The 21,975-nt window shown below is 34.7% G+C and overlaps 1 protein-coding gene across 3 annotated transcripts in view; it reads right to left on the reverse strand.

The window, feature by feature from the left end:
- GSK3B (glycogen synthase kinase 3 beta) overlaps positions 1-21,975 on the reverse strand; it is a 198,689-nt gene that overhangs the window by 12,435 nt on the left and 164,279 nt on the right. For 2 of the 3 annotated variants that reach the window (XM_069475101.1, XM_069475100.1), the window contains one exon: positions 7,025-7,123. The exons of the other annotated variant lie outside the window; for it this stretch is intronic. In XM_069475101.1, coding sequence (XP_069331202.1) covers positions 7,025-7,123 — 99 coding nt within the window. The remainder of the gene's footprint in view (positions 1-7,024; positions 7,124-21,975) is intronic. 3 annotated transcript variants of the gene reach the window in all.

A 21,975-nucleotide genomic window follows, 5' to 3' on the forward strand; every position in this document is an offset into this window, starting at 1 on the left:
CAATTTTTACATTATATATCAAAAACATTAAAATTCTTCATTTCTTTTGACTATCTTCATATTTACTTCTATCTATCTATCTATCTAGACGTGGTCTCATCTATCTAATCTAATCTAATCTAATCTAATTTATTTATTTGAGACATGGTCTCCACTCTGCCCAGGCTAGAGTGCAGTGGCCTTATCAGCTCAATGCAGCCTCAAACCCCTAGGTTCAAGTGATCCTCCTGCCTCAGCCTCCCAAGTAGCTGGGACTACAGTTGACTCTACTTCTAAAATCTACTTCTAAAAGTATTTTAAGAGAATTAAGCATGGTTTTATACAAAGATATTTTCAAAGCATTTTTCAGAATAGCAAAAAAACTTGGACAGAACCTAAATGTCCAAGAATAAGGAATTAGTTCAATTACAGTATAGCCTTAGAATATTGGTTGAGTACTATATAGTCATATAACTTCACCCTCAAAATACCATAAGCCCATTTAAAAAAAGGTCACTCTGCTCATTCATCTATATACTAAAATATAAAACAGCGTTACCTGTGATTATCTCAGGAAGTAAGAATACGGGAGATTTTTATTTTCTAAAATAACTATATACATATTAATAGACAAAAAGCCCCCTTTTTTAAAAGTCATACACTTTTATGAAATTCCACATAAACTTGGGTTAAGATAAAGAGAAAACAAAGAACAGGGTTAGGAAGAAGAACACCAGTGATGGCACACAATGCAGATTCTACAACTAGACAGAATATGAACACAGTTTTTTCAATGTATATTGTAAAACTGGCATAAAGGCAAAGGATAATAGTACTTGGGTAGAGGATGAGGGGATGTTAACTTTCATTTTAGAAAAGTAAACATTTGATAAATTGACTTCAATTGCTTAACATTTCATCTCTCAAAAACAGTGAAATAAACAATGGGAGGAATTATTCTGAGTTTAATTCTGTCCATCTAGAAAGAACTGGCTGGTGAGGTAGAAGGTGACAGGAATTCTGGGGTAAAAATAAATGTAATAGTAACAAAAGGGGGCCACCTACCATGGCTAAATCTGAACCAGACTTTGGCAAAAATGGATTTCAAAAAGTTCAAAGAACAAATAGGTATCATTTTGTGGCTAGTCTTCAGAAGAGGCTAATAACTAACAAGAAATAGAATATTATGAAAAACAAAATTTTGATCAAGCAATTGCAAATAATCTCAATGCATATTACGTAAAAGCAAGAGCTTTTCAATGTGAGATTAATACAGTTAAAGTCCTGTGACCAGGAAAAATGACAGAGAAACAGACCTTATCCAACTCCTATCATGATTCCCTTTTCTGTTAGAAGGGTTTTCAACCTGGAAAGGATATAACAAAAATCCTATTATATTAATATTAAACAAAATGCAGCCCAAGGAAATTGAGGGCAATCTACACATTTTAAATGTCTTTAAACCCAGAACCTATAGTTCAAGAAACAAATCTAAAATTGATTACAGAAACTCACAAATTATAAATATTTAGGCACTAGAAATCTCTAAGTCTTAAAAAAAAAAAGTTTAATTTCCATCCTTGACAGGGTTACTTTTTTGATGGAAAAGGCTTAAAGTTTTCTTGATAACAGCAAAACATTTTACAAAGTTTTTCATAACATTCTTATATCAATGAGTATTGTAAAGGTTGGTCCATAGCTAAGCAAACAACAAGAGGGGTAACCAATCACTCAGAGATCACCAGAAGAGTAACCTCTACTAACCCTTGCCCAGTTCCAATTAACTTATTTTATCAATAACTTGGGTAAAGACAAAAAGTCTATAGTAGGCCCTGCTTTGTCCTCTTTGACATATTTTATCAGCTGCTTGAGCAGAGGCAAAAAAACTGACATGTTTATGAAATGTGAAGATGATACATAACTGTATAGAAAACCTAACGCTCTGACAATTTAGAACATATCCAGGATTAGGATATGAAACCACCATTACTTTGGAGAGCAAGTTAGCCATCATTAAAATCTGAAGGGCTTCTGCATGGAAGGATTTGGTTGGTTCTGTATAACCCCAGAGTAGGATCACTGAATGGAAGAAGGTAGAGGGAAATCAATTTCAGGAGAAAAAAGGATAAACTTTCTAATAGTCAGAGTGATACAAAGTTGGAATGTCTCATTCCTGTAGTAATGAGCTTCCACTTAATAAATACACATACCTATGGGACAGATGACCACTTCTCAGTAGATAATAAGAGGTGAACTGAAATCAAGTTTTCAAATTTGTTTTAATAACAGAATTATCACACTGAAAGAAACCTTATCCAGAAGACTAATATACTAAATAGATAGAAAACTGCTCTAGTTGAAATTCCCTACCATATCTCGTATTCATCTGACCAGATGATCTTTAACGTGGTTCATATTTGATTAGTAAAACTAAAATGTTGCAAGATTTATGGTCTAGATGAAAGATTTCACAAATGGAGTGACTGAGACGATCAGTTGAGAGTATGGGGAAAATCAGATTTATATATATATATGTATGTATTTTTAAAAAATCAAAATAAGAAATTACACTACATGGACCTACAGTAGTATGTGTCATTTTCAAGAGGTTCTCCAGTCAGTCAGAACTATGAGCCATGATCTAGATACTAAAGTATTTTAAAAACAACTTAAGAATATTTTTGGGAAAAGCATTTTTTAAGGGGGGAAAAAAAAATCAACATCCATATCCACTAATTTAACACAACAGTTTTAATTTTTGTATACTTCTATCTAGTACCTGTCCACATGCAAATACACATTTTGGCATAGTAAACAACATGGTTCATAAAATTTAAAAATTTTATCCACATAAATTAGGATATTTCCACAAATATCTATAAGCTTCATAATTGTTTTTTATGGCTACATAAAAGTGGAGACTCCACAATGCAACAAAACAATTTCTTACTGTTGATCATTCAGATCAGATTGGCTCTCCTTTTTGTTATATAATTGTTATTATATAATTTGCTATTATACATGTCATTCTTATCTCTGTACATAGTAGCTTTTCTCCTTCCACTAGATTTATTCGGAAGTTAAGATCCTTAAAGTGAAATTAGTGAACTAAAAAATATGAACTCTGATGGCTTTGCTATACATTCTAACGCTTTCCAACAGATCTTTATCAATTCACCTGTAGTCACCACCTAAACCTTGAACACAAGACAAGGAAAGAGTGGTTGACACATCTGCAAAAATCGTTTCCTCAGTGTCAACGTCATCAAACTTTACCATTTTCAAGAAAGGTGACAAAGTAACAACTATTGTGATAGTTCATCATACTAGTGAAAAGGTTTTTGGAGAGGGCTAGATAATAACAATTAGCTACATATTCACAGAACAACCACAATATGACTTTAGGCCACAATCCTGATATGACAATGTCTATTTTCTTTGCTTTTCCTGAAGCAGCACTATAGAAAATAAGATTTCTGTATGTAATATAAAATTTAGTAAGACCTAAATATCACCATTTAATAACTTTGGCTTATAACAGTAATTGACTAAAACCCAAAGTTTATGTCATGATAATATTGGCAGTAGGATCACAGTTGATGGAATCTTTTTGTCAATCTGCTTTGGTGTTCTTTTGCTTTTATCCCACCTACTTTAAGATTAAGGGCTGGGTGCGGTGGCTCACGCCTGTAATCTTAGCACTCTGGGAGGCCGAGGTGGGTGGATCGCTCGAGGTCAGGAGTTCGAGACCAGCCTGAGCAAGAGCGAGACTCCGTCTCTACTAAAAATAGAAAGAAATTATACGGACAACTAAAAATATATAGAGAAAAAATTAGCCGGGAATGGTGGCACATGCCTATAGTCCCAGCTACTCAGGAGGCTGAGGCAGGAGGATCACTTAAGCCGAGGAGTTTGAGGTTGCTGTGAGCTAGGCTGAGGCCACGGCACTCACTCTAGCCTGGGCAACAAAGTGAGACTCTGTCTCAAAAAAAAAAAAAAAAAAGATTAAACTTTGCTTCCAGGTCAACATAAATCATAAATGACAGAAAACTCCTTTCTTATTTAAGCCAGCTGTAAGCCATATAAAAAGCATCTCAGGCAGTCATGTATGAACCACTGCATTCTAATGATCTTGCTCTACAAATAAACAGAATTACAATGGTGCTGAGCAACAGCAGGAATAGATCAGATGATAATTTCAGGGTTATGTTTCTCTTTTGAATTTGTAAATTAGTAATCTAAAACCATTCTTAGATGACTAGCAGGCACACTCTGAAGTTATGGAAAAAAGGTTAAATATTAACCTATTCTGCTTCCTGTCGACATAAACTAAAAGTGGCCCCACCTCTAAAATACTAATTATTTTGATGTATGTTCTCTCCATTGCACTGACTTAAGTCAAGTAAGCCAACTAATTTAGTCACTTAGAGGTTTATATCATAATTAATTCACCTCAGGGCTTATTATTTTGGTGATGTAGCTAGACTATCAGCTAGCTGATTTTTCATCATCAGTGATGAAAAATTCTTTGAAAACTTAAAATTTGAAATATTTCCAGGTTCACATATTTGAGGTCTGAAGCTTTGTAGCTTAATAAGTTTATTTCTTTGTACCCTGGAGCAGACCCAGAAATGCTTTGTAAAAGGAAAGCTTTGGCCATGTCTGTAGGCATTCCTTCAGACTGTAGGTGTGGAGAGATGGGGTGTCCATTTATCCAGGAGAGGAAAGTCATAGATTCTTTCGTCCTAAAGAGGACGGATGTCAACTCTATCTTCCATATGGCTGGTTTTTTTTTTTTTTTTTAAAAAACATGTCTGGATCTGTCCATACTTGGTAATAACAATAATAAAAAAAATACTAATAGTTTCCTTTCATTGACAGCCTACCATGTGACCATGCAAAGTGCTAAGTACTTTGAGTACTTTATATTTCTTCTCACAAATCTGTATAGTGGATATTATTCCTGTTTTATGGATAAGGAAACTGAAGCTAAGAGAAAAGAAGACATATATATTTTAAAGTCTTACTAAAGAATATAACTCACATTGCCAAATTCTTAGTATTTCTCTACTAGTTTTAGTTCTGACCTCAGCTTAATATTCCTCTATTAAGTTCTTCACACCCTGATTTACTTCAACTTTGGAGTGAACTCTCAAAGTCCAATGTTAGTTTCCATTTTTATGCTGAAATCTTATTTCAATAGCTATAAGAATATACATATAGCAATATGTATATACATATGAAATATTTTTTGGCAACTCCTATAACCCTTATCAAAGCAACATAAAAATCAGGTTACACTAGGTTTCTACTAGGCAGACAATTTGCCCAAAAACGTGATCCATAAACATTAACTAGTTCTGTAAACTCACATTAAGATAATTATTTTAAATTGCCCAAAACTTACCAATCATAATTCTCATTTTTATACACAGTCTACAGCAATTTTAATAAAACTCCTGGAAACTAGCTTAATAAGTAAATGTGTTAGTTATTTCAGGGTTAGGACCTATTTCATTTTGTGAACAATGAATGTAATCTAACCTGGGCCAGTGATGTATTCAGTTATTAATAGCTCATCTAATCAATTCTGTCTTCATTCTAAATAAATAGGTCATAGTTTTAAAAAAACTGTATTTTTACATTAAAAGAATTTAAAGCACATTTCAGCACACATCTGAATTTTACAACATCACTTTAGGACAGCATTGCTACTCCATTTTGCAGATTGAGAAAACAAATAAGACATTAATAAAACTAATAAAGTTCCAGTAGCTTTAGTAAGGTAGCATATGCTGATAGAACTGGAACTAGAAAAGAGACATTTCTTTCCAGACTTTTCCTAGAAGGAAGGTAGGACATAAACTAGAATGAAATGTTTTTAATCTTTATTGGCAACATTTTAAAAGATTAAGATTAGACAGAAATAAACAATACTCTGTCACACAACAGGAGATGGATTTTGACCTTTACTATTGAGTGCTAAGAACTAGTAATGAAAGGTTTTATCTCCTGCAACATAAATGCCCTTACGCAAAAATGGGTCTGATCCAACTTAGTTCAATGTGATAGATGATTTAATGAAAATGGAGTCATTTGCTTTTTGGAGGAAAAAAATACAGGCCCAACCCAAACTAGCTAGCATACCCTAGGTTCTAGCCTGGGAGTCTGTGAAGGATCTTTTTTTCTTTAGTAGATGAGTCTAGTCACATTCTGATCAAAATCTTAGCTAAATGTATTGCAATTTTAACCCTTTCAAATAATTAAAAATTATATAAACCTATATTTTATAATTCTTAAAAATCTGCCTCTCCAGTATACTATTAAAATTTATATTCAGAGGGATGGAACTAAAGTTGAATTATCTTCAATAACATTACATTTGTACAGATTATTTTCTGCTATAAGCATCTCATTTGATTTCTTATTGAAGAAATTTTGTGGAAAGTATGACATTTAAAATAACAACTAAGGTGACAGAATTTAACATAACAAGATATTTACACTTTATATAATATAAAATACTTACGGGTGCTTTTGTTTTGTGCTTTTTCGAAATAATACAACATTTTATTTACATTTACTCATTTGGCTATGCTATGTTTTTTAAACTTGAAAGGTATTAAGTGTTCACACATCAAATGAAATGGATATGATTATGTATTTTTTAAAAATAATATGTTTTTTGGTTGGGTGTGGTGGCTCATGCCTGTAATCCCAGCACTTTGGAAGGCTAAGGCAGGAGGATCGCTTGAAGCCAGGAGCTCAAGACCAGCCTCGACAATGTAGTGAGACCCTGTCTCTACAAAAATTTAAAAAATTAGCTGGCTGTGGTGGCATGTGCTTTTAGTCCCAGCTACTTGGGAGGCTGAGGTGGGAGGATCACTTGAGTCTAGGAGTTGGAGGCTACAGTAAGCTATGATCATGCCACTGCACACCAGCCTGGGTGACAGAGTGAGACCTCCGTCTCTAAAACCAAACCAAACCAAACCAAACAAAACAAAAACAGAATATATTTTTAAAGAATTGACTTAGGTGTCCTCACCTGAGGCTGCTGTGGCATTTGTGGGGGTTGAACCAGCTGCTTGAATCCGAGCATGAGGAGGAATAAGGATAGTAGCCAGAGGTGGATTACTTGACAGTTCTAGAGAAAGACACAAATGTTAGAGCCCATTCTTAACTGTGTGAAAAAATACTTTATTGGTAACAATAAAAGATATTGCATTAAAACATCAGTTTAATGGGGAAAAAACCCCCCACAGTAAACCTACATCTCAAACTAACTCAATGAGCTAGCAATTAACTTATAGAAAAAGCCCTCAGATATGTGATACATAACAAAGGCATCATCTGCTAAAATTAAGAGAACTGAGAATTAAAGAGATCTTGGGGAAAAATAGTGGTCGCAGTGTTAGAGTAAGCACATTAATAAGATATGTTTCCATCTTTCATTGACTTAAGTATGTTAGGTTTTCCTGTCCTATTCTGGCAGTATTTGACTACAGGAATTGAGGGTGGTGGTGTCACAGCAAAGAGAATATGTATACAGTTAGTGTGTGTCTGTATGTGTACGCATGCACGACTGGATATACAGACCAACCTACCCAATTGTTTACGGGCCAGTGGGGGATAAGACCTATCCAGATGCTAGAGTACTAGAAATAAGATTTAACAAACATGTTTGAAGTGATCATTGCTTTTATTAAAAAGAAGAATGTCTTTATCCAATTCTTTTTCTTTTTTTTTTTTTTAAACTCAGTAAGATTGTCACTTTTATTTATTTATTTATTTATTTATTTTTTGAGACAGAGTCTCGTTCTGTTGCCTGGGCCAGAGTGAGTGCCGTGGCGTCAGCCTAGCTCACAGCAACCTCAAACTCCTGGGCTTAAGTGATCCTACTGCCTCAGCCTCCTGAGTAGCTGGGACTACAGGCATGCGCCACCATGCCTGGCTAATTTTTTTTCTATATATATTTTAGTTGGCCAGCTAATTTCTTTCTATTTTTAGTAGAGACGGGGTCTCACTCTTACTGGTCTCGAACTCCTGACCTCGAGCGATCCACCCGCCTCGGACTCCCAGAGTGCTAGGATTACAGATGTGAGCCACCGCGCCCGGCCAAGATTGTTACTTTTTAAAAGTTTGAAATAGGCTTTTTACCTGCATGTGGGAAGTTTATCTCTGTTAATTGTATATAGACTGGCTTTCTTTAATGAATCAAGTTATGTATAGGAGCCTTAAGAAAATAGTATAAGATGAAATTGGACCTAATAATGTAGATAGATGGCAAGTAGTGGTGGTGAGCTTATATATACAAGTATCTGTTGTTACTTTTAGGTAATATGTCTGCTCTCTCAGTTTGCCTGGGATAACCCTGGTTTATGCTTGTTATTCTAGCATTTAACCTGTGAGTGCTCATTTTTGCTCTAATAACTGTTCACAGTCTGAAGGAATAATTATATGACCATACTAGCTACAGGAAGGTGTTATCCTCTGAACTACAGCATACATTTTGAGAATTCACAGATATGGCATGGACTTAAAAAAGTTGGTATACCAAATAGTGTATTTTTAAATTAAAGTAAAATTCATATAACATGAAATGTACCATTTAAAAGTATATAATTCAGTGACATTTAGTACATTCACAGTGTTGTACAACCATTACCTCTATCTAGTTCCAAAACATTTCCATCACTCCAAAGGGAAACCCTGAACCCACCAAGCAGTCACTCCCTTTTAACTTCTCTCTCTAAGGACCTAGGCAAGGCAAACAGTGTTTTAATGTAGTAGTTTTTATGTTTTCTGGAACCCCTGCCAATATTAATTTATTCAACTTGTTATCTAAGTATCTAAATTTTGTACTAAATTAGATACTAAGTGACACCAGATTCTGGTAACAAAAAGCAATAAACTGATGCCATGATTTATGAAAAATGAATGGGAGGGAAAGCTTAAAACTTTTAATAGTCTTCCTTGGGAAGACAGGTGGAAAACCACTGTCCTAATTATCGATAGGTTCTAAGAGATGCTGTTTTCTCACAATCAGATTTAGTAGCTGTGTTGGTTCTCACTGAGGAACAAAAAGATCTTATGCCATTTTACTTCAAGTCAGTCTAATTTTAACCCACAATCTATACTTAGGAAAGCAAGAGAATTTCTGGTAATTGCCATAGCTAAAGACTTTATGGTTCTAAGAATAAAAAAGTATTAATGCAGTATGTGGTAGTTACTCTAAAATTCAGATTTACCACCCCAATTAAAATTAAAATTTCCCAAAATAGAAAGGCTTCTTTAAAATCCTTCCATCCATCTACTCACCCACATACCCATCCATCTAACAATACTGAACATGAAAAAGTGTGTTAGGTCCCAGGATAGAGAGATAAAAAGATAATCGTTCTTGTCTGATCAATAGAAACGGAAGTGGACAAATGAACAAATAAGCTGGCAAGAAAGGCACTCTACCTATTTATGATAGAGGCATTTTCAATGAAAAGATCTCTATGACCATGTGTCCACATTTAAAAGAAAACCCAAAAAAGAAAAAGATAACCAAAGGTTTTAATATAAGACATCTTGACCAAGCCACTGTTAAGATAATCTTTAAAATAAACTGATTATCAGTGCTCTGTAGTCGCTTTCCTCACGGCCCATTTCCTCCCATATATTTACTCTCTCTTACCAGATCACTTATCCTTTGTGTATCTGCACACCCAGCTGAGAGCCATGGAGTTTTCTGTCTTAGTCTGGGTAAAAGTATGTATATGTACAGTTAGTTGTCCCTCGGAATCCACAGGGGACTGGTACTAGGAACCTCCTTGAATACCAAAACCCAAGGATATTCAAGCCCCTTATATAAAATGGTGTAGATTTGCAAATAACCTCCATACATCTTCCCATATACTTTAAATCATCTCTAAATTACTTATAATGCCTACTACAATGTAAATGCTATGTAAATAGTTGTTATACATATAGTTAAGCATTTAAAAATTTGTATTATTTTTTCTTGAATATTTTCAATCTGTGATTGGTTGAATACAGGGATGTGGAGCCCACAGACATGGACGGCTGACTCTACAGGCATATATAGGTGAAGGGCTTGAAAAAAGCAACCCTCTTTTTTCATAGGTAGTAGACTGTCATTCTGGCCTTGGATAGGGAGAAAGGGGTAACCAATGAAGGGAAAGAAAGGAAGAAGTGAAGAAAATAAGAAGTCAAGAAAAGGAGCAGCTCTGGGATCCTAGAGGCTTTGCCATACCCAAATACATGGGAATGGAGGTTGGGGAGATGGGGGGGCTGGGGACTTCGTCAACTTTTTTGAGTCAAATACCCTAAAAGTTAAGAATTCTGAAATGGACATCACTCCTCGTTCTACATCCTTCCAACTTCTATACCTCATTGTCTTCCTCTTCCTTAATATAGGCATTCCTTAAGATCCACTGCTTCCATGTGTTCACTCTTCTCTACTTCAGAGAGGTTAACTGTCATAGCTTTTGCCTGTGAAACAAGGAAGCCTCCTTGTACTCTTCCTATAGTCTTGTTCTTGCCACTACAAGTCTGCATCTTTTATGGGGACAAACTATGGGAACCTCCATGGGGCTGTCACAACTAGTACAAAATAGTTTATTTTTCACTCCCAACAATTACTACCTACTTCCAATCACCTTGACTATCCATGGCAATGAATAATAAAGAGACGGAGACAGCGAGTGTGGATACAAACTGCATGAAAGAATGCAAAAAAAAAATGGCATTTGGGAGGATAGAAACAGCAATGCAATAGCACTTTTCAGGATCAAGAGGAGGAGTATATGTATGCTTGAAAGCAGACAAAGAGTGTTGAAGAGACTGAAATTGAAAAGTAAGCTAATATTTATTTACTAAATATATATATGTGGTAAGCTTGAGTAGGAAAATAACTGAGGCAACAAAAAGGTCCATGATGAAGTGGGGTTAGCTTTGGATAAGTGAGAAGAAACTTAAGATAGGAAAGATAATAGATAGACTGGGTTACCTCAGAGACATGGTTCAAAACAAAATAGCAAGAGTCCAGAAACTTTAGAAAAATTAACTCACGATAAAAATTTCTTCAACCAATTGCAGATGTCATGAAAACTACTTATCAAAAACCTACATAATAGTTTATTGGAGAAAACTAAAAATGTTTTGATGGTGTTATCAATCATTATGTGCTCCATAATCAAACATTTTAGCGCACATTTAAACAAAAGCAAAATGAATTAACCAACCAAGACAGATAGCAATCAACCACAAGGTTAATCAAACTCATTCAACTAAATTTTGCTGCGATTTTTTAATACTGCAAACTATAGAAAAAATATTCCCATGAAAAGACAAACTGAATAAATTCAACCATGTCTGATGAAACAATCTTTTTAAGTGGAAAAACAAAACCTAAATCTAGTTGGCAAAACCTGAAGTTTCCTTTAATCTAAAGTTTTTATTATTCCAAGTAAAAGATTCCCAAATTCACTGGTAAGAAGTGGGTAGGTAAAAACTTTCCTAGTTTTTTTTTATGCGGTAGGGAGAGGAGTAGCAGTAGTAACATATGTTTGTTCAAACTGTTGTGTGAAAGCTGAGGATATGAAAGCAGCAATCACTGTTTGAACCAGAGGGAAGAAATAAACCCCTCTATTGCCTAGTTCTCCTTCTATAGTGATGTAATAAAATACCAGTCATTGGGAAGAAGGAAATCTTCCTTTGTAGGCTTTGAAAGAGCACATCTTGCAGATCCCCAGAAAAGAGTCACTAAAATAGGCAGACCTTTTTCTTCTACAAGTTGTTTGAGCTCCTCATGTGTGTATTAGGTCTCTTATGTATATATAAAAATTGTCAGTGGTTGTCTATATAGTTAAAACTGCTATTTCTCTCTACTCACAAATAGGTTTAAATGACTTAACAATGGGGTGCCCATTTTTGAGCAGTATCTAAAATGCTAGGATGGTGCCCCCTTAATCTCAGGCATTACCAAATTCTAATGTTGTTTATTTGTATGTATATATATATTTTTTTAGATGAGTAAGTAGCTACATCATAACTGCTTCTCTCCTTGGTAACAATTTCAAAGTGTCCAGGAAATTCCTGATCAAGATCCTAATGCTGACCACATATTCCATACTCATCCAGAAAATTAAACAAATACTAAACTAAGTGGAAAAGCATATAGTAGTGAGCAAATTACAAGGCTTACTCCTGCTGTTTTGACGATACTGATGTTTCATTTGAGGACTACATGGTATTTGCCCAAAACCATGACTATTTTGCCTTGGAACTGCCCAGTGGGGAGTATCATAATTTGTAGCAGTCACCAAAAATGTCTGAATGCTTTTAGTATACTACATTTATATTATAGTACAGGTATTTATTTAGAAATTATCTAGCAAAATGTTAGTATTTTAAAAATTCGGGGGTGGGGGGGTGGGAGGGGCATGGGCAATATACATAACCTAAACTTTTGTACCCCCATTATAAGCTGAAGTAAAAGAAAAAGTCTGGTTTGATTTACCTAAAAATCTTATACTCAGAAGTCCATTCTTAAAGAAGTACAATAAATGAGGCATTACTAAGTTCTTTTATCCAACTAAAAATAACCTTTTGGACATTTAAAACTAATACTGCTAATGCTTTGAATTCTGAGGAAACCAATCTAGGTTTTCTGTATTTATTTATATTATGATTTAATGTATCTCAACCCTACTGCAGTCTATGTGTTTAGCTTCATTTTTCATTTTTTCTTTATCTTTCTGGAGTAAATTTATTTTTATAATAAAATTTTGAAGATAGAAGTGTCCTTGAATATCCTTTAGTCCAACTATCTCAATTTTTAAAATGGGAAAACTCAGGTAAAGACAGTGCCTTGGCCAAGGTCTACAATGATGTAGGTAGAGAGGGAACTAGACTTCAGGTCTGACTTACTCTTTCCACATGCAATGCTACATTTTTTTTATTGCCAATGTTCTAGTCTTCCTGGAAGTGTATCTGTCCAAACCACACAAAAAACTTGCAGTCAAGATATTATTAGTTTTGATTGTGCCCATACTATCCCACATCCTTCCCAGCAGCATGATCAAAGCAGTAGACCAAATCATCTCAGGAAAAATGATAATAATTCTCATATAAAATTAACAGAGCCTAAAATCTTGAATATAGTCACCACTGTTTGTCATTAGTACTGTAGTTGCCTAACCTAAACCATATCTGCCCCTTTTTAGTCCACCCATGAATTTTCTCAAGCTCTGCCTGCAGTGTGTCTCCACTGGCTTAGCATTTCAATGCCTAGAAAAGTACAGCCTGATTACCTAGAAATTTTATTTTCTAGATTATAAAATATAAAAGAATAATTCTAATACCAATTGTTTTGATATGTCTTACACATATCAACAATGTCTATACTATGTAAATTTATCATTGCTATTGTAAATTTTAAGTCTAAAAACCAACAAGCCCCATCTTAGTCAAAGTTCATAGTAATTTGAAAATAATATTGGAAGGTACAGGTATACCTCAGAGATATCATAGGTTTTGTTCCAAACCACTGCAATAAAGTGAATATTGCAAAAAAGTGAGTCACACAACATTTTTTGTTTCTCAGTGCATACAAAAGTTGTTTACACTATACTGTAGTCTGTTAAGTGTTTAGTACCATTATGTCTAAAAAAAAATGTACATATCTTAATTTAAAAATACTTTATTGCTACAAAATGCTAACAATCATAGAAGCCTTCAGCAAGTATTATCTTTTTGCTGTTGGAGGGTCTGCTGACTGATCAGGGTGGTGGTTGCTGAAGGGTTGGGTAGCTGTAGCAATTTCCTAAAATAAGACAACCATGAAGTTTGTTGTATTGATTAACTCTTCCTTTCACAAAATATTTCTCTGTAGCAGGGGTGCCGTTTGACAGCATTTTACCCACAGTAGAACTTCTTTCCAACCAGAGTCAATCCTCTCAAACCGTGCTGCTGATTTTTCAACTAAGATTATGTAATATCTTAAATTCTTTGTTGTCATCTCAGCAATGTTTATAGCATCTTAAACACGAATAGTTTCCATCTCAAGAAACCACTTTCTTTGTTCCTCCATAAGAGGTAACTCCTCATTCTTTCATGTTTGATCATGAGATTGCAACAATTCAGTCACATTTTGAGGCTTCACTTTTAATTGTAGTTCTCTTGCTATTTCTACCACATCTGCAGTGACTTCCTCCACTGACATCTTGAACCCGTCAAAGTCATCCATGAAGACTGGAATCAACTTCTTCCAAACTCCTGTTCATGTTAGTATTTTGACCTCCTTCCATGAATCATGAATGTTCTTAATGGCATCTAGAATGGTGAATTCTTTCCAGAAGGTTTTCAATTGACTTTGCCAAGATCCATCACAGGATAGCCTTATGAAAGCATTTCTTGAATAATAAGACTTGCAAGTTGAAATTACTCGTTGATCCATGGGCTGCAGAATGGATCTTGTGTTCACAGGCATGAAAACAACATTAATTTCCTTGTACATCTCCATCAGAACTCCCGGGTGACTAGGTACATTGTCAATGAGTAGTAATATTTTGAAATGATCTTTTTTTCCCCTGAACAGTAGGTCTCAACAGTGGGCTTAAAATATTTAGTAAACTATGCTGTAAACAGATGAGCTATCATCCAGACTTTGTTTTCCATTTATAGAGCACAGGCAGAGTAGATGTAGCATCATTCTTAAGGGCCCTAGGATTTTCATAATGGTAAATGAGCCTTGGCTTCAACTTAAAGTCATTAGTTGCATTAGCCCCTAACAAGAGAGCCTGTCCTTTGAGGCACTGATTTCTCCTCTCTAGCTATGAAATTCCTAGATGGTACCTTTTTCTAATATAATACTGTTTCATATCCACTGAAAATCAGTTGTTTAGTATAGCCACTTTCATCAATTATCTTAGCTACTAACAGATCTTCTGGATAACTTGCTGCAGCTTCTACATCAGCATTTGTCATACCACCCTATGTTTTTATGATATGGAGATGGCTTCTTTAAATCTCATGAACCCACCTCTGCTAGCCTCAAACTTTTCTTCAGTAGCTCCCTCATTTTTCTCAGCTTTCAAAGAATTCAAGAGTTAGGACCTTGTTCTAGGTTAAGCTTTGGCTTAAGGGAATGTTATGGCTGGTTTTACCTGCTATCTATACCACTAAAACTTTCTCTATATCAGTCATAAGGCTATTTCACCTTCTCATCATTTGTGTGATAAAAGTCTTACTCACTACAGCAGTACTTTTAATTTCCTTCAAGAACTTTTCCTTTTCAGTCACAACTTGGCTGACCAGAGGAGTCAGAGGTCTATAGCTTTTGTCCTGAGTTGACTTTAGATATACCTTCCTCACTAAGCTTAGCTATTTTGCACTGTTGATTTAAAGAGAGAGACATGGAACTCTTCCTTTCACTTGAACACTTCGAGGCCAATGCAGGGTTATTAAATGGCCTAACTTCAATATTGTTGTGCTTCAGGGAGTAAGGAAGCCTAAGGAGAGGAAGAGAGATGGGACTGGCTAGGTGGTAGAGCAGTCAGAACCCACACAACATTGATCGATCAAGTTCACTGTCTTACATGGGTGAGGTTTGTGATGCCCCAAAACAACTATAATAGTAACATCAAAGATTACTGATCACAGATTACCATAACAGATACAATAATATTGGAATAGTGTGAATACTGCAAGAATTACCAAATGTGACACAGAGACAGGAAGTGAGCACGTGCTGTTGGAAAAAATGGCACTGACAGACTTGACCGATGTAGGGTTGCCACAAACCTTCAATTTGTAAAAAGTGCAGTATCTGTGAAGCATAATCAAGTGCAGTAAAAGCATGTATGCCTGTACTTCATTACCACAGGTAAATGAAATACTGTGGTCATTTTAGATGTGTTTGAGGATAAGGCAAGCTAGAAGAAAATGCCCAGGACATAGAAAGGCAGATAAGCTCACCATATTTATTAATATATTTATCATTATTTTATAATGGGAAAATAGGTTTGAAAAATCATTGCTACAGGGATCATGGAATCTCGTAATTATCATAAATAATGAGTTACATTTTATAAATAAGTAGCCTACTGCTTTCAGATGAAGGAAATATAAACATTTGATGACATGGGCTTCTAGAACACTTGCTTTTATTGCCTGCCTCCAACTTGTTTTTAATTCCCTGTTTTCATAAGTTCCTATTCTATAACACATTCATATACTATTTTAAAAAATCTTTTTCTGATGCTTTCCCCATTTTCTTTTGTTTTCTCTTAATCTTCCTTGTACGGTCCTTATCACTGTTTCTTCCGGCCTAGCCAGTATGTTGCCACTCCTCAACTTCTCATAAAGCTACCATTCTCTCAGATAACCTAGCTAAGTGGCACAGGAGTAGACTTTTCAAATTAAACCATACTAAAGGAAATGATTGATAATCATTACCATCCCCAGCCCCAATCCCATCCTGTCCTATACCCTCAGGAGGACAGTGCTTGCTAAAATAATTTCAACTGGTAAAATTTCATACAAACTGGGTAAAAAATTGGGATTGGGAATATACGTGGTAGAATTAGGAGGGACATTATCTTTAAATATATAAAACAACTTATTCTCTAATATATTCCAGTCTTGGAATCAGCAACACATTGGTGAATAAGAAAATACTGATCCCTGTTGGGCTTTCCTGATTCTTAAGGTCTGATTCAGATCTAATGACAGGAGGAAAGGAGAGATGGTGATGTGCCACAGGTTTGTCCTAGTTTTCAATGTCTGAATGTAGGAAATACTGTTAGCCAGGGGGCCCTAGAACAATGAAGCCCCAGTGCTGGAAAAATGAAAGCAGTCTGATAGTCTCCAGAGTTATAGATTTAGGCAGTCAGAAAAATACCAAAGTTGTCTGCCCCATATCTGTTTATGTCTCTCCTTCCTCTAGCTGATCATGGAATACTTATTGTAATTATATGAAAGTAATAGCAATCACCATTTATGGCTAATTTATGGCTAATCACCATGGCACAGTAACAAACACTGATTGCAGTTAGCTTTGCTGTAAGCTTTAATACAATACTATATTTTACTCAAGTGTTTAATCTTCATAGTTCTGTTCACTTGGCAGATTTACTTTACCAATTAAAACAACAACAGTAACAAAAACTAGACGGAACATTAGAAATGCCCAGTAAATACTGGTTGTATGAATTGATGAACACTTTTTAAAGAGGTATGTGGTACTCATTCAAACATTCAATGAGTACCTACCATATGTAGATCTTTATGTTATTTGGGAGAAATAGTGCTGCCTTCACTCAAAATCTGTTGTGAGGATGGAGGAGGGCTTTATACTACCTATAGCAGAAACTTGCTAATTCTCCCACCCCCAACAATGTTTCTATCTCTGGATTCTTTCTAGCTATACTACCAAGTGGGGGATTGGTTCTCTTTCTTCAACCCAGTTTTATTCTAATCGCCCATTAATTACCATTAACTAGTGCGCAAAGTTATATCTTTGCCTTAGAAAACAAGATCACTATTTGGAAATACTGCTCCAAAATTAGCATATAGAGTATCAAATAGAATGGCATCAATAAAACCTTTTCCCTGGACAGCTGTGTTCTTATATAGAAACAGTGTTCAAGAAAAATAGAGATAACAGAATAATAGTGATATATGAAGTACTACTATGTGATCACAGCTCAGTTTCAGAATGACTGCTAAGACAGGGCATTTTAACACTTAAAAAAAAGGGGGGGGCCGTATCTCAAAATTATGGCACTTTCTATCTAATACATTTAGTTTTTAGTTTGATGAAACATGATTCCAAGCATGTGTAGTCATGTGTCATCTAGTAACATTTTAGTCAATGACGGACCACATATATGACGGTGGTCCCATAAGATTTGAATACTATGCTTTTATGGTAGCTTTTCTATGTTTAGACATGTTTAGCTATGCAAATAATCACTCTGTTACAACTGCTTACAGTATTCAGTACTGTAACATGTTGTACAGGTTTGTAGCTTAGAAGCAATAGGCTGTATCTTATAGCCTAGGTATATAGCAGGCTATACCATTAGGTTTGTGTAAGTACACTCTATGACATTTGCACAAGGATGAAACTGCCCAACGATGCATTTCTCAGAATGTATATACATCTTTAAGTGACACATGACTGTATTTACAAAGTCCACTTGAATAAATATCAAGACTCATGTACATCCTTTCCACTGATCTTTACTGATAGCCACAGAGACTGCACGCTTTGTCTACATACATTATATCCAAATAACATATGCTCTTCAAACCTTCAAAAACATGCACACTCAAGATACATATAGAGCCCATATTTGTATTTGATATACTAGGCAAATATAACATTTTTAAATATCAAAATAAAACAATTTTCATTCTTTAAAAAAAACTTATAAATATTAAGTACATATGGATAACGTTTGAACAATACTATTTATTTATTCTTCTTTAAAGGGAGTCTTTTCTTTAAAAAGGCATGTGCCAAAGGTTAAGTATTATAACAATTTGGGGGCTTCTAAGGACATTAAAGTTAGTTGATTCCATTAGGTAACTATGAAAAGTGCCCACTCACAAAAGTTTAAAAAAAAAAAAAAAAAGAGAGAAGAGTTGGCAAAGATTTGGAAAAATTAGAATCCTTGTACGTTGTTGGTAGGAGTATAAAATGTGCAGTCGCCATGGAAAATAGTTTGGTGATCACTCAAAAAGTTAAGCACAGAATTTCCGTATGATTGAGGAATACCCCAGAAAATAAAAAACAAGTATTCAAACAAATACTTGTTTGCAAATGGTCACAGCAGCACTATTCACAATAGCAAAAAGGTAGAAACAGCCCAAGTGTCCATCAACAGATGAATGGACAAGCAAAATGTGGTATAACCATATAATGGAATGTTATTCAGCCATAAAAAGGAATGAAATGTCGACACATGTTACATGGATGAACCTTGCAAACATTATGCTAAGTGAAAGAAGCCAGACACAAAACCTCCCATATTATGATTCCATTTATATGAAATATCCAGAATAAGTAAATCCATAATAAATCCTTAGAAACAGAAACTAAACTGGTGGATACCATGGGCTGGGAGACACTGTTAATGGGAATGGGGCTTCCTTTAGGAGCAATGAAATGTTTTGGAACCTGCTAAAGGTGGCAGTTGCACAACATTGTAAGTGTGTAAATACCACTGAATTGTTTACTTTAAAATAGTTAATCTTACGTGAATTTCACCTCAAATTTTTAAAAAGCTTAGAACTTCATACAAAAATAATTCCAGTTGTTTTTAAATATTTTCTTTACTAATAAAGGAAAACTTCAGCCATTGACTAAAGAATCAAATGTAATTACTTCAAAAAAAAGTTTAAGTAGTATCTCATTTTTAATCAAACTTACATGTGCACACACATACACTCCAAAGAGTATGTCTGGATATAGGAGAATTATTCTCCAAAATCTTTCCATCATAAATATTATCCATTTGTTAAGGCTTTACCAACTGAGGAGAAGCTTTCTTGATTAGTTTGAGCAACAAAATAAAGACACTTTGGAAAAGACATTTAGTGTAAAAAAACCCTTAACTGCTGGTTTGTGAAACTTTAAGGTCACCTGACAAAGTGGTAAAAAAAAAAAAAAAAAAAAAAGAGGCAAAGAATTTAATACTAATTTAGTAGTTCCTGATGCTAACAATCCAGTTTCAAGTGCTTAATTGTCACCGTACACAAGCCTTTTAGAGACCACTTTAGAAAACAATCCAATAAATAGTTATATTGTAGATAATAAACATATCTAGAGTACCAAAAAAAACACTTGTTATGTTATATAAATGCATACTTGCAGACTTTCCAATGGTATCCCCTCATATAGATTCAAAAAGTGCTTCATAATAAAAACTGCAGGTGACGCAACTTAAAAACTGTGACAGATGGTTCAAAAAGTAGCAGTATTGACTGATTACAAAGACACAGATGTAAAAGATGCATATAAAGAGTTTGAATAAAATTGTTTTATGAAATTTGAAATGTAAACAAGCAAAATTCCTAAATTAATATATAACCTTATATATTATAATATATAATTTTATATTTATTCAAGTTAAAAGTCCATTTGGCATCTTTTTAATGGAAAATAGATGATTTTATATTCAGGGATTATTATTATATGTGGTTAGAAAAGAATTACACTGTCAAATGCTAAAAAAGTGATAATTTTGGAGTTGTGATTTTAATTTTCACTCTACTTTTGTGTTCTCAACATCTTCTACAATCTAGGGGTATTACTCTTGGGTAAAACAAAAGCAATAAGAAATAAAAATACAATTTATTTTCTCAAGAGGTCTAAAACTTATGACATGCAATCGCAGAATCTTTGCTCTGGAAGAGGCCAACAGAATCTTCCAGTGTAACCTTCTGATAATGGAGTAATCCTACATACAACATCAGACATTATTCAGCTTTTTCCTGAACACCTCTAGGTACAGAGATCAATATTTTGAAAACAACTTGTTCTACTGTTAAACAGTTGAAAATTTGTTTATTGACTCATCAATAATTTTATTCCATCTCTATTTGTACCAGAGACTGAGGACCAAATACGTATAGCTCTCTAATTTTCTGCCAGTATTTTCAATTTTGCAATTTGGAGAAAGAATATTTATTTACTCCTTTCATTTTAAGACAGTCATTGAGGTATTTTTAGGTGGCTATCAGGAATACCTTCCATCTTCCCATTTTCCAGGCTCTATATTCAATTGTGCATCTTTGTATAGCCTACCCCTCATTCACTAATATTCTTAAAATGGAGTAGCCAGGACCTAAAACAACATTCCAAACTGTTTCTGATCAGCTTTAAATAGTCAGAATTAATAGTCCTAGGATATCTGAACATTCTTTTTTCAAGGTAGTTTAACACTGCATCTGCATTGAAAATAGTTACATAATACTGCCAACTCAAGCTTATAGTCAACTAAAACAGCAGTCCCCAAACTTTTTGGCACCAGGAACCTGTTTCATGAAGGACAATTTTTCCAGGGACCCAGGAGGTGTGGACGAGATAGTTTTGGAGTAATTCAAGTGCATTACATTTATTATTTTATTTCTATTATCACATTATAATATATAATGAAATAATTATACAATTCACCATAATGCAGAATCTAATGCTGCCACTGATCTGACAGGAGGTGGAGCTCAGGCAGTGATGCAAGCAATGGGGAGGGGCTGTAAATACAGATGAAGCTTCGCTCGCTCTCCCTCCTACCTCTCACCTCCTGCTGTATGGCCCAGTTCCTAACAGGCCATGGACTGGTACCCATCTTCAGCCCCGGGGGGTTGGGGACCACAGAACTAAAACATCAAAGTATATTTTACTATCAGCTCAGATCTTCCTCATTTACTGCTTATGCCATGCGTCTTTCCATATTCAATTTTAGAAAAGTTTAAATATGGGGGAAAAAAATTCACCTTGGAATAAAGGAAATGGATCTTTCTTAGTCACAGAAAACTCTATATCTCCCTTCTATATTTCCTAGCCTGACCACACTTATTAATCAATCCACCTTATCAACTATTTCTTGTTTTATCTGTAGGGAATTACACACTTTTTATGCTCAGTTTAAGAAGAAAATCACATCATCAGAGGCAGTGTGGTTGAATGAATGGGTCATTTAGGGTCTTAATCAGGGAGAAAATAAAAGTGAACACAGAAATCATAAGAAATAATTACTATGCTCAGTTCTTTCAGAAACTACCAATGTACAAAATTTTCCTTGCACTATTTTCTCAGCAGTAGCAACGGGGACAAGTTTCAGAGGGGAAATTTCTGTCAATATCCCTGGCATAAATTCTTAGAAAGGGTTTACAGGACTCCAAGTGAATTTATACAAATATAGCCACCCATTTATTTTCAGATTTAAAAAACGTGATATGAATCTGTAGGAAGCAAGA

This window comes from Eulemur rufifrons, chromosome 7 (assembly GCF_041146395.1).
Source record: "Eulemur rufifrons isolate Redbay chromosome 7, OSU_ERuf_1, whole genome shotgun sequence".
Taxonomy (NCBI): domain Eukaryota; kingdom Metazoa; phylum Chordata; class Mammalia; order Primates; family Lemuridae; genus Eulemur; species Eulemur rufifrons.